We start from the raw sequence: 14115 nt of genomic DNA on the forward strand, positions 1-14115 counted from the left end.
CCTGTCTCTACTAAAAATACAAAAATTAGCCGGGCGTGATGGCACACTCCTGTAATCCCAACTACTCGGGAGGCTGAGGCACTTGAATCACTTAAACTCGGGAGGCAGAGGTTGCAGAGAGCTGAGATGGCGCCACTGCACTCCAGCCTGGGTGACAGAGCAAGACTGTCTCAAAAAAAAAAAAAAAAAAAAGTAAAAGTAGCCCGTAATGCAAAATTGGGGATAGGACGAGGAACTACATCTCTATCAAGTGAGACAGGGTGAATAAATTTAATGAAATAAATGTGTCTGGTGGACACCTAGGTAGCTGCTCATAAATGAAGTAGCTATGATTGTACTAACATAGAATGGTAGCTGTGATACAGTAAGTACAAAAGCAGAATACATAGTTCCCATGTGTCTAACACTGTATATATAGGAATAGATGTGCATATACATTATAACAATAGAAATCTTTGTAAATGCATAGATAAAAATATAAAAACTGTTAGAGGTGAAATCTATGAAACAGGATTTGGAAGGCAAAGGACGACATTTACTTTTCCACTCTTTGAAATTCTTTACAGAAAGGTATGATTTTTATCAGTGTTTAAAGAGAACATGAAAGGATAAAAGAAAAAAGCATTAACTAAGCAGAGTCTGGGAGAAATGAGAATGGCCAGCTGTCTGATGCCCTTACCTTTCCTGAGACAAGTTCTTGCCATAGGCTTTGCTGACAAAATCTGTTATTTGAAACTTTGGGCAAGATGCTGTGTCTTTCCCACAGTCTTCAAAGTGCACGGAGAGAAAGAGTTCACTCAGAAGCTGCAGCACTTGGGAGTGGGCCATGTTTCTTGCTGTGCATATGTTTAGGGCCGCATAAAACACTCCCTCCAACCACTTGATCTTGAGGATTATTCCCCCTACACATCAATGAGAAGGTAAATACCAGTTAGCACCACCAAAAATGGTTGCAGAGAACCTAGAATAAACCCCTGACAGTGAATAGCCACCTTTTTGAATAGCCACCTTTTTTCCAAGACAGGTTGGTAATATGAACCACAAGATAAACACTCCTTCCTGAGCCATAAGCCCTACTTGTGCCTTTTATAACACATCATGTGTTGACCATCTCAAAGGCGGACAGATACAACTAATGTAGACATTGCTAATGGTAAAAAGTGTCTCTAGAATAGTCGTTGCTAATAAGGAGAAGGAACTGGAGAAAACTGCAAGATTAGAACAGGGAAAAGCCATTTTAGTCCAACATTACATCCTCCTATTGAAATAAGCTATCTCCTCTTTTGGTTTTTAGTTTGTCTTTAACAAGTCCAAATGATCAGGCTTCTCAGCTCTTCCTAAGTAGCTCTCCTGCAGTACCTTGTGCCTTACACACACACACACACACACACACACACACACACACACACACACAGAGAGAGAGAGAGAGAGATTTAATAAGACAGCAATGGGCCAAAAGGAAAGTAATTTTCAAAAGAATGCCAGAAATATGTTGAGCCATGACCAGCAGGACTGTAGGGACAGGTAGCTTGAAGAATCGTAGGATCTTGGAGAGCAGCTATGACTTTCTTATTGGCCCCCCAGATGCTGACAGAATCTTCACCATACTGATACTGAGGCCGCAAGATATTGGTGTGGTTCAACAGTAGTTTCAGCCTGGAAGTAAAGCCAAGACAGGGAGTGCAATGCCAGGACTGGAATAAATGACCACATAACCCACTGTGTTTACATCCAACCCATAAACAGACTCCCCCACACAGCTCAGAGATAAATGCGGGTCTGGGTCTGTGCTGAGAACACTAATTAATTGGACTATTCATCCACCTAACAAATCCTTACTTATTGAATGTTATGTGCCAGGCACTGGGCTAGAAACTAAGTGTGCAGAAATAATACTTGACACATACTTTCAGTAACTTTTCATGTTATTGACTGATGATTTCTCTTCTCACTGATGCATAAGGAGAATACTTCAGTGTTCAAGTAATGGGAATAAATGTTCTATTGCAATTGTAAACCTTTGTACAGCAACAAAAATGGTTTGTGGGTACTATTTGTGGGTAAGCAGGGAAGTTACAAAGAAGATTGGCTAACTATGTTCTTCTACAGATAAAGTTGCTTCCCCCTTATTACTGGAAATGACCAGCTCTAAGAGGTAGGGGCTACAGTGGAGGTGGGAGGCAGAAGTCAGAGATAGGGAGACAGAACAGTTGTGCCAGTTCCGTTCTCACCCTAACAAGATACCTGGGTAGTGGGACGGCAGCTACAAAGCTGTACACAATGCTGGTCTTCTCAAGGCTGGTGTGAATTTCTACGCAGATATTAGGCAGCTGAGATGGCAAGCAGCAGAGGAATATCACGTCGGCCCAACTCACCAGATCAGCGTTATGGTAAAAGCATTTGATTCCCAGCTTCTGGAGCTCACCTGGGAGGGAAAAAGGAAGACAGAAAGAGCACAGTACTAAGGAGTTTGACCTGAACATCAACTATGGGGAGAGGGTGATCATTATTTTAGCTCAGTAAATCAACCCAAGTCTTGTTGCTCCATAAATCAGAAGATATTCCTTCCTACAGGACTTCTAAAAGCCATGCAGCAATGCCCTAACTCTAGTACTAAAGCAGCAGTAGTAGCTGAGACTACAGGCACGTGCCACCACGCCCAGTTAATTTTTGTATTTTTAGTAGAGCTGGGGTTTCACTATGTTGGCCAGGCTGGTCTCGAACTCCCATCCTCAGATGATCCGCCCATCTCGGCTGCCCAAAGTGCCGGGATTACAGGTGTGAGCCACCACACCTGGCCTACAATTCATCTTTGTCTTACTTTTAGATCAAGTGCTAGAATATTTCTGATTTTTTTTTTTTTTTGAGACGGAGTCTCGCTCTGTCGCCCAGGCTGGAGTGCAGTGGTGCGATCTCGGCTCACTGCAAGCTCCGCCTCCCGGGTTCACGCCATTCTCCTGCCTCAGCCTCCCGAGTAGCTGGGACTACAGGCGCCCACAACCGCGCCCGGCTAATTTTTTGTATTTTTAGTAGAGACGGGGTTTCACCGTGGTCTCGATCTCCTGACCTTGTGATCCGCCCGCCTCGGCCTCCCAAAGTGCTGGGATTACAGGCGTGAGCCACCGCGCCCGGCCCCGATTTTTTTTTTAAGACAGGGTCTTGCTCTGTCACCTGTGGTGTGATTACGGCTTACTATAGCCTCAACTTCCTGAGCTCAAGGGATCCTCCCACCTCAGCCTCCCAAGTAGCTGGGACCACTGGTGAGTGTGACCATGCCCAGCTAATTTTTTTATTTTGTGTAGAGACAAGGTCTCACTATGTTGCCTAGGCTGGCCTCAAACCCCAGGACTCAAATGATCCTCCCACCTCCACCTCCCAAAGTTCTGGGATTACAGGCATAAGCCACCATGTGCTGCCCAGACTTTTTTTTCTTAGGAAGAAAAAAAAATCTCAGAGAAGCCTTTTACTCCAATGTACTGCAGGATAACCATGTGTCAGATAATATACAAAGTACTTTACAGTGTCTAAGGTGTAACCCCCACAAGGACCTTATGAAGCAGAAATGAGTAGCAGTCTCATTTTACAGATGAGGAGACTGAGGATTCAAGAAATCATGTGACTTTTCCAAAGTTACAGAGCTGCTGGCTTGAGGTGGTGGAAAAGACTAGGAGAGTGGAAGGTATAAATCAGAGGCTGAGAGGAGTTTGCAAATATTTAACAGTTTCTGTAAAGTATATACAAATTAATTTTATTAGCATATTTATAAATGAAGAAAGACTGGCAACTCATGTAGTTGCATAAAAACACTTACTGGTAGTTCTTTTTTTTTTTTTTTTTTTTTTTAAGCTGGAGACGGGATCTCACTATGTTATCCAGGCTGGTTTCCAACTTCTGGCTTCAAGCGATCCCCCTGCCTTAGCCTCCCAAATTGCTGGGATTATGGGCATGAGGCAATATGGATTTTCAAAAGTATAAACCTAAAGTGTACATTCACATCTGGTGATATGTCATAAATGTCATTGGAAAACAGAATATAACAGACATTGGCGAGTGACTTCTTATGTTAACCACTGAGAGTACATGGCAAATGTAATGCTGCGGTTATCTAGATACTGATAAACCTGGAAGAAAGATGATTTGGTTTGGCTCTGTGCCCCCACCCAAATCTTATCTTGGAATTGTAATCCCCATGTGTCGAGGGAGGGACCTGGTGTGAGGTGATTGGATCATGGAGGCAGTTTCCACCATGCTGTTCTCATGATAGGGAGGGAATTCTCACGAGAGCTAATGGTTTAAACATGGCAGTTTCCCCTGTGTGCTCTCTCCTCCCGCCTTGTGAAGAAGGTACTTGCTTCTCCTTCACCTTCCACCATGATTGTAAGTTTCCTGAGGCCTCCACAGCCATGCAGAACTGTGAGTCAATTAAACCTCTTTTGTTTATAAATTACCCAGTCTCAGACAGTATCTTTATAGCAGTGTGAAAACAGACTAATACAACAGGACAAAGTTTACAAAACAGGCATATCTATCATTCTCTCATGTGTTGTTCTCATTCTTTTCATGTGCATAGAAGCTGATGATGAGCATTTTGAATTCTTGTTTCCTTACACAACACACACTGACATTTCACAACTATAATTTTAGTCTAATAAATACATTGCTTTGCAAAGAATATATGTACTTTGTTGAAATATCACATATATTAGTCCTATTGATGGGATAAATATACCTTGACTGGTAAGATTTTTTGTTTTTTTTTTGTTTTTTTTTTTTGAGGCAGAGTCTTGCTGTCATCCAGGGTGGAGTGCATGGTGCGATTTTGGCTCGTTGCAACCTCTGCCTCCTGGGTTCAAGCAATTCTCATTCCTCCCCTGTAGCTGGGATTTGAAAGTATGTGCCATCATGCCCGGGTAATTTTTGTATTTTTAGAAGAGATGGGGTTTCGTCATGTTGGCCAGGCTGGTCTCAAACTCCTGGCCTCAAGTGATCCACCTGACTCAGCCTCTCAAAGTGCTGGGATTACCAGTGTGAGCCACCATGCCCAGTTGGTAAGATTTTTTTCTGGTTTCCTTAGGAATATAGGAAAAAAAAAAAAAAATGGCCAGGTGTGGTGGCCTCACTCCTGTAATACCAGCACTTTCAGAGGGTGAGGCAGGGGAGACTGGTTGAGCCTAGCAGTTTAAGACTAGCTTCAGCATTACAGTGATACCCTGTCTCTATTTATAAAACCAAAAAAGAAAAAAACATTACAAATCAATAAGAAAAATAAACCTTGGCATGGTGGCTCACACCTATACCCCAGTACTTTGGGAGGCTAAGGCGAGTGGATCACTTGAGGCCAGGAGTTTGAGACCAGCCTGGCCAACATGGCAAAACCCCATCTCTACTAAAATAGTATACAAAAATTAGCTGAGCATGGTGGTGTGTGCCTGTAATCCCAGGTACGTGAGGGGCTGAGGCATGAGAATCACTTGAGCTTGGGAGGCAGGGAGGTTGTAGTGAGCCGGGATCATGCCACTATACTCCAGCCTGGGTGACAAAGTGAGACTGTGTCTCAAAATAAATAAATACATAAATACATAAATAAAGTAAGAAAAATATGGGTACTTCAACAGAAAATATGGTCAAAAGCACCTCAAGAAAATATGACATAGTAATAAAACCTAAGAAAATAAAACTCTTCTAGTGATTAATGAAAGACATATTAAAACAAGAAAATAATGTAAAGCATATTAAAATGGTGATGTTAAAAATGATCTCAGCACTGACCAGGGTGTAGTGAAATGGGTATTCTTATGCAATGTTGGTAAAAAAGTATACCTGAAAACCTTTTGGGAGGTCAATTTGAAAAAATACATTAGAAGTTTCTTTAAAAATTACAGATACCTACCACATGACCCAGCCATTTCACTGCCTGGTATTTACCCAAGAAAAATGAAAGTAGTTGCCCACATGAACACTCATATACACGTATTCATGGCAGCTTTATTTGTAATAGCTGAAACTGGAAACAGCTTAAGAAAACCAAATGAATAAACTGTGGAATAATCATGCAAGGAAATACTACTCAGAAATAAAAAAGGATATTGATACATAAAAAAACTTGGATATATTTCAGCTGGGCATGGTGGCTCACACCTGTAATCCCAGCACTTTGGGAGGCTGAGGTGGGAGGATCACTTGAGGTCAGGAGTTGGAAACCAAACCTGGCCAACATGATGAAACCCCGTCTCTATTAAAAATACAAAAAATTAGCTGGGCATGGTGGTACGTGCCTGTAATCCCAACAACTTGGGAGGCTGGGGCAGGAGAATCGCTTGAACCTGGGAGGCGGAGGTTGCAGTGAGCCGAGATTGTGCCGCTGCACTCCAGCCTGGGTGACAAGAGTGAGACTCTGTCTAAAAAAAAAAAAAAAAACCTTAGATATATTTCAAACAAATTATGCAGTGTGAAAGAAGTTAGACTAAAAAAACACTATAAACTGTATGATTCCATTTATATGAAACTCTAGAAAATGCAAAGTAATCTATGGTGACAGAAATCAGATTGTTGGTTTCCTGGGTGGAGAGCTACAGGGAAGTGGACAGAAAGGGATTACCAAAGACAAGGGGCAACTTTTAGGGGTGATGGGATACGTTCATTACCTTGTGATGGTTTCACAGGAGTATACGTGCCAAAACATCAAATTGTACACTTTTAACTGTGTGCCATTTATTGTATAGAAATATTTTAGGGCCGGGCGCGGTGGCTCACGCCTGTAATCCCAGCATTTTGGGAGACCGAGGTGGGCAGAGCACCTGAGGTCAGGAGTTCCAGACCAGCCTGGCTAACATGGTGAAACCCTGTCTCTACTAAGAATACAAAAAAAAATTTAGCTAGTCATGGTGGTGTATGCCTGTAATTCCAGCTACTGGGGAGGCTGAGGCAAGAGAATTGCTTGAACCTGGGAGGCAGAGGTTGCAGTGAGCTAAGACTGTGCTCTCCACAATCTGCACTCCAGCCTTGGTGGCAGAGCGAGACTCAGTCTCAAAAAAAAAAAAAAAAAAAAAAAAAAAAAAATTAATAAAGCTGTACCAATTCTTTGACCTAATAACTTTATTTGGAAAATTATGTACAAGGAAGTTCAACTAAATAAGGTACAGTTAACATAAATTATAGTACATCCATACTTTGGGATACTACACAACCTTAAAATCTTTTTTTTTTACATTAATTTCTTACTAATATAATTAACATTTTAAATCCTGAGATGAAAACAGAGCAAGGAAGAATGGTGTAGGGTGTCTGGTGGTCTCAGCCACTGCTGGGCACAACTACAAAGTCTGTGCATCTAAACACCAGATACAGCAAGCACACCCTGCTAGGGAGAAGCAAGGGAGTGTGCTCAAAGCCTGCTGGGGTAACCTTCTACTGTGGGAAAGTGGAGGGGCTTAAAATCATTATTTCTTATTGATTGATTGATTGAGACAGAGTCTCACTCTGTCGCCCAGGCTGGAGTGCAATGACGCGATCTCAGCTCACTGCAACCTCCGCCTCCTGGGTTCAGCCTCCTGAGTAGCTGAGACTAAAGGCACCCACCATAACACCTGGCTAATTTTTGTATTTTTAGTAGAGACTGGGTTTCAACATGTTAGCCAGGCTGGTCTCAAACTCCTGACCTCAGGTGATCTGCCCACCTCGGCCTCCCAGAGTGCTGGGCTTACAGACGTGGGCAAATCATTATTTCAAAAAATGTTAAAACAATATGAGAATATGCTCATGATACATTATGTAAAACAAGCAGAATACAAACAACTATATATAGTGTCAATTACTGATATAGAGAAAAGAAAACATGGGAAGGAAATGATAACCTGAGTAGATTATAGGTAGTTGTACCCTTCCTTATAGACAAATTTTCTATAATATGCATATTATTTTACATTTTTTATTATTGAAGTATAATTTACAAATAATGCAACACACAGATATGAAGTATATAGTTTGATCAGTTTTGACAAAAGCATACACCCATTTAACCCATACCTCTCTCAAGATATAGAACATTTTCATCTCCCCAGAAAAAGTTCCTTTGGGACTTTCTCAGTCCATCTCCCCAGAAGAAATCATTGTTCTGATTTCTATCACCATAAATGGAATCATTACAAAACTTTTTTTTTTTTTTTTTTGAGACGGAGTCTCACTCTGTCGCCAGGCTGGAGTGCAGTGGCGTGATCTCAGCTCACTGCAACCTCTGCCTCCTGGCTTCAAGCGATTCTCCTGCCTCAGCCTCCTGAGCAGCTGGGACTACAGGCACGCGCCACCCCGCCCAGATAATTTTTGTATTTCTAGTAAAGACAGGGTTTTACCATGTTGGCCAAGATGGTCTCAAACTCTTGACCTCGTCATCTACGCACCTCGGCCTCCCAAAGTGCTGGGATTACAGGTGTGCCCACCGCGCCCGACCACAAAACATTTTTTAAAAGCCAGTAAATGTCATTTTTAAAAACATAAGGCCAACTGCAAATGCCTGGAACTGTATAACACCCAACCAGACCCTAACTGATTCAGTCAGAAGATCTGAACTCTGTATGGAAAGCTTCCCTGTATCAAAGATCCAGAAAGATAATTCACCACCAAGGGCACAGGGAGGAGAGATGGATATAAAACATATACATGGAGAAAAAAAGTTGCTTTAAAGAACAAGAGAGAAAGTCATGCTTCTAACCTTTCTTAGGTCTAGCAAGCTGAGAACTCCACACGCTGTATGCAAGGACTCCTCTTTGGAGGACCCTTTCAAAATGGCTTTGTTGACACCTACACAGCACAACCAAGCCCCCTTTCTCCCACACACCGCTGCTCACCCAGAGCCTCTGGCCTCCGAGTGGAGATCCGCAGGCTTTCAGCAGGGATGGGGACGAGCTGCAGCAGTGTGCCAGCCAGCTGCTTCCCAAGGTGGCCACCTCCAATGATGCCCACCTTAAACTCTTCAGGAGTGGCTGAATTAAGGGAGTCAATTGAGAGATGTCTGGAACTTTGATTCTCATTTAATGATGCTCTGGAGAATGAACACACAGACACATACATAACATAAATACGTGCACACACTGTAGTTCTTTTTTTTTTTTTGAGACAGAGTCTCGCTCTGTCACCCAGGCTGGAGTGCAATGGGGTGATCTCGGCTCACTGCAAACTCCACCTCCCAGGTTCATGCCATTCTCCTGCCTCAGTCTCCCCAGCAGCTGGGATTACAGGTGCCCGCCACCACGCCTGGCTAATTTTTTGTATTTTTAGTAGAGACGGAGTTTCACCATGTTAGCCAGGATGGTCTCCATCTCCTGACCTCGTGATCCGCCCACGTTGGCCTCCCAAAGTGCTGGGATTACAGCCGTGAGCCACCGTACCCAGCCTAGTTCTTCTTAACTGTCAATCTCTGATGATTTCTGCTTTGTCATTTAAGGTGCTTGGTGGCACCTTAAGTACTTCGGAGATAAGGCATTTCAACTGTGTGTCATTTATCCAGCCTCACTAGGGAATGAAATGTTCCTCCTGAGTTAATTTTCCAGAAACAAAAGTATAACCCTTTTCAAGGGACCAAAATTTAAAATGTTTTAAATGAACATACTTTGTTACATGTATTATGCTTGTCTGGTTAAACAGTCTGAATATTTAATCATTTCACTGGCTCAGTACACCATTGTGAACAGTCACTATCATACAGCATACTGTAATGTCTATAACACATTGTGGGCCAGTCCCCTCATGTTTTGTTTGTTTCTGTGCAGACATCTGTCAATTTTTTTTTTTTTTTTAAATCATGGTTAAAAAACACGGGCTGGGTACGGTGGCTCCCATCTGTAATCCCAGTACGTTGAGAGGCCAAGGCAGGTAGATCACTTGAGCTCAGGAGTTTGAGACCAGCCTGGGCAACATGGTGAGACCTCGTCTCTACAAAAAATACAAGAATTAGCGAAGTATGGTGGCGCACACCTGTAGTCCCAGTTACTCCAGAGGCTGAGGCGGGAGGATTGCTTGAACTCAGGAGTTTGAGGCTGCAGTGAGCTGTGCTCGTGCCGCTGTACTCCAGCCTGAATGACAGAGCAAGACCCTGTCTCAGGAAAAGCACACACACACACACACACACACACACAGCATGAACTTTACTATCATAACCATTTTTAAAGTGCACAGTACAGTTGTGTTAATTATACGCACATTGTCGCTAGGCATGGTGGCTGATGCCTGTAACCCCAGCACTTCGGGAGGCCAAGGTGGGTGGATCACTTGAGGTCAGAAGTTTAAGACTGGCCTGGCCAACATGGTGAAACCCTGTCTCTACTAAAAATATAAAAATTAGCCCAGCATGATGGTGTAAATCTGTAGTCTCAGCTACTCAGGAGGCTAAGGCAGGAGAATCTCTTGAACCTGGGAGGTGGAGGTTGCAGTGAGCCGAGATCCACTACTGCACTCCAGCCTGGGCAACAGAGCGAGACTCCATCTCAAAAAAAAAAAAAAAATAGATAGATAGATAGATAGACAGACAGACAGATATAGATACAAATATAGTTGTGCAACAGATCTTTAGAACCTTTCCATCTTGCAAAACTGGAACTCTATATGCTTTTTTTTTTTTTTTTTTTCCAAGACAAAGTCTGCCTCCATTGCTTGACCTGGAGTGCAGTGGCACAATCTCAGCTCACTGCAGCCTCCACCTCTCACATTCAAGCAGTTCTCTGCCTCAGCCTACTAACTAGCTGGGATTACAGGTGCATGCCACCACACCCCATGCCCAGCTAATTTTTGTATTTTTTAGTAGAGATGAGGTTCTCCATGTTGGCCAGGCTGGTCTCAAACTCCCCACCTCAAGTGATCCGCCCACCTCCACCTCCCAAAGTGCTGGGATTATAGGTGTGAGCCACTGCACCCAACCTGAAACTCTATACAATTTTTCTCTCTCCCCAGCCCCTGGAAACTACCATTCTACTTTGTTTCACTACTTTAGATACCTCATATAAGTAGAATTATGTGGTATTGTCTTTTTATACATGGTTAATTTCACTTATCATAATGTCCTCAAGCTTCATCCATATGAATTTTTGGATTTTTTTTTCTATCTTCATGAAAAATGTCATTGGGATTTTGATAAGGATTGCAGTGCATCTGTAGACGGCTTTAGGTAGTATGGACATTTTAAAACTAAGTCTTCCAATCCATAAACATGGGATGTCTTTCAGTTTATTTGTGTCTTCCTTAATTTCTTTTAACAATGTTTTGTAGTTTTCAGTGTACAAATCTTTCATGCCCTTATTAAGTTTATTACTAAGTATTTTATTCTACTGGAGGCTATTGTAAATATGAATTTCATAATTTCTTTTTCAGGTTGTTCATTAGTGTACAGAAATGCAACTAATTTTAGTATGTTGATTTTGTATCCTGCAACTTTGCTGAATTTGTTTACTACTTCTAACAGTTTTTTTCTTAATGGAATCTTTAGGGTTTTCTACATGTAAGATCATGTTAGCCTGAGCACAGTGGCTCATGCCTGCAATCCCAGTACTTTGAGAAGCCATGGTGGGAGGATTGCTTGAAGGCAGGAGTTAGAGATTAGTCTGGGCAACATAGCAGGACACTGTCTCTACAAAAAAATTAAGTTAACTGGGTGTGGTGGTGTGCACCTGTAGTGTAGCTACTCAGGAGGCTAAGGCAGGAGAGTCACTTGAGCCCAGGAGTTCAAGGTTATAGTGAGTTATGCTCATGCCATTGCACTCCAGCCTGGCGGACAGAGCAAGATTTTGTCTCAAAAACAAACAAACAAAACATGTCATCTGTGAACACAGACCATTTTATTTCTTGTTTTCCAGTTTGGATGTCTTTTATTTCTTTTTCTTGCCTAATTGCTCTGACTAGGATTTCCAGTACTTCAACAGAAGTGGTAAAAGTAGGCATTTTTGCCTTGTTTATGATCTTAGAGGAAAAGCTTTGAGTTTTGATTTTTTTTTTTTTTTTTTTGGACGGAGTCTCGCTCTATCGTCCAGGCTGGAGTGCGGTGGCGTGATCTCGGCTCACTGCAACCTCCGCTTCCCGGGTTCACGCCATTCTCCTGCCTCAGCCTCCTGAGTAGCTGGGACTTCAGGTGCCCGCCACCATGCCCATCTAACTTTTTATATTTTTAGTAGAGATGGGGTTTCACCGTGTTATTCAGGATGGTCTCGATCTCCTGACCTCGTGATCCACCTTCCTCGGCCTCCCAAAGTGCTGGGACTACAGGCATGAGCCACCACGCCTGGCAAGCTTTTAGTTTTTACCATTGAATATGATGTTACTTGTGGGCCTTTCATATATAGCCTTTATTATATCGGGATAATTTCCTTCTATTCCCAGTTTGCTGAGGGTTCTTATCATGAAAAGGTGTTGAATTTTGTCAAACACCTTTTCTGCATCAATTAAAATGATCATGTGATTTTTGTTCTTCATTTTGTTAATGTGATGCATTATATTGATTGATTTTGCATGTTGAATCACTGTTGCATTCCAGAAATAAATCCCACTGGGTCATGGTGTATAATCCTTTCTCTTTTTTTCTGGGACAGGGTCTCGCTTGGTCACCCAGGCTGGAGTGTGGTGGCACAATCACAGCTCACTGCAGCCTAGACCTCCCAGGCTCAGGCAATCCACCCACCCCAACCTCCCAAGTAGCTGGGATTACTGGTGTATGCTACCACACCTAGCTAATGTTTAAAAATTTTTTGTAGAGACAAAATCTCATCATATTGTTGCCCAGACTGGTTTCAAACTCCTGGGCTCAAGTGATTCTCCCACCTCACCGTCCCAAATTGTTGGAATTCAACAGGTATGAACCATTGCACTTGCCATATAAATCTTTTAATAAGCTATTGGACTCGGTTTGGTAGTATTTTATTGAGGAATTTTGCATCTGTATTCACTATGGGTATTGGTCTGTAGTTCCATTATTTTTGTCTGGTTTTGGTATCAGGGTAATGCTGGCCTCATAAAATGAGTTCAGAAGTGTTCCTTCATCTTCAATTTTTTTTGAAAGAGTTTGAGAAGGATTGTTCATTCTTCTTTAAATGTTTGGTAAGGCCAGGTGTGGTGGCTCATGCCTATAATCCCAGCACTTTGGGAGGCCAAGGCAGGCAGATCACCTGAGGTCACGAGTTCGAAATCACCCTGGCCAATATGGTGAAACCCCGTGTCTATGAAAAATACAAAAATTAGCCAGGCGTGGCAGGCGCATGTAATCCCAGCTCAGGAGACTCGCATGAACCCGGGAGGTAGAGGTTGGAGTGAGCCGAGATCACGCCACTGCACTCCAGCCTGGGTGAGAGAGCGAGACTCTGTCTAAAAATATATAAAAAATAAAAATAAATGTTTGGTAGAATTTTCCAGTCAAGTCATCAGGCCTGCGGCTTTTCTTGGGAGTGTATTATTATCTTTGAGTCAATCTTACTAGTTATAGTTCTGTTCAGAGTTTAAAATTTTTTTCATGATTCAGTCTTTGTAGGATGTATGTTTCTAGGAGTTTTTCTATTTCTTTGAAGTTATCCGATTTGTTGGCATGTAATTGTTCATAGTAGACTCTTACTCTTAAGATCCTTTTTACTTCGACAGCATCAGTTTGTTTGTGTTTATAGAAACAGGGCGTTGCTTTGTTTCCCAGGCTGGGATTACAGGCGTGAGCCACCACACCTGGCCTGTGGCATCAATTTTAATGTTTCCTCTTTCATTTCTGATTTTGTTATTTGATTCTTCTCTCTTCTCTGCCAGTTAGTCTAGGAAAGGGCTGTTAGCTCTTATTTTCATTGACTTTTTTTTCCCCATTGTTTTTATAGTCTTATTTTGTTTATTTCTAATCTAATTATGTGCTTCCTTTTGCTTACTTTGGGTTTAGTTTGTTCTTTTTCTAGTTCTTTGAACTATAAAAAGTTACACTGCTGGCCGGGCGCGGTGGCTCAAGCCTGTAATCCCAGCACTTTGGGAGGCCGAGACGGGCGGATCACGAGTTCAGGAGATCGAGACCATCCTGGCTAACACGGTGAAACCCCGTCTCTACTAAAATACAAAAAAAAAAAAATTAGCCGGGCGAGGTGGTGGGCGCCTGTACTCCCAGCTACTCGG

The 14115-nt window shown here is 42.4% G+C and overlaps 1 protein-coding gene across 2 annotated transcripts in view; it reads right to left on the reverse strand.

Moving 5' to 3' along the window:
• The window catches only part of NOXRED1 (NADP dependent oxidoreductase domain containing 1), a 32295-nt gene that overhangs the window by 11165 nt on the left and 7015 nt on the right, over positions 1-14115 (reverse strand). For both annotated transcript variants that reach the window (XM_025392632.1, XM_025392634.1), the window contains 4 exons: positions 8844-9037; positions 2245-2425; positions 1505-1656; positions 680-902 (listed from right to left, as the gene is read on the reverse strand). In XM_025392632.1, coding sequence (XP_025248417.1) covers positions 680-902; positions 1505-1656; positions 2245-2425; positions 8844-9037 — 750 coding nt within the window. The remainder of the gene's footprint in view (positions 1-679; positions 903-1504; positions 1657-2244; positions 2426-8843; positions 9038-14115) is intronic.

The sequence above is a fragment of the Theropithecus gelada genome, chromosome 7b (genome assembly GCF_003255815.1).
Source record: "Theropithecus gelada isolate Dixy chromosome 7b, Tgel_1.0, whole genome shotgun sequence".
Taxonomy (NCBI): Eukaryota; Metazoa; Chordata; class Mammalia; order Primates; family Cercopithecidae; genus Theropithecus; species Theropithecus gelada.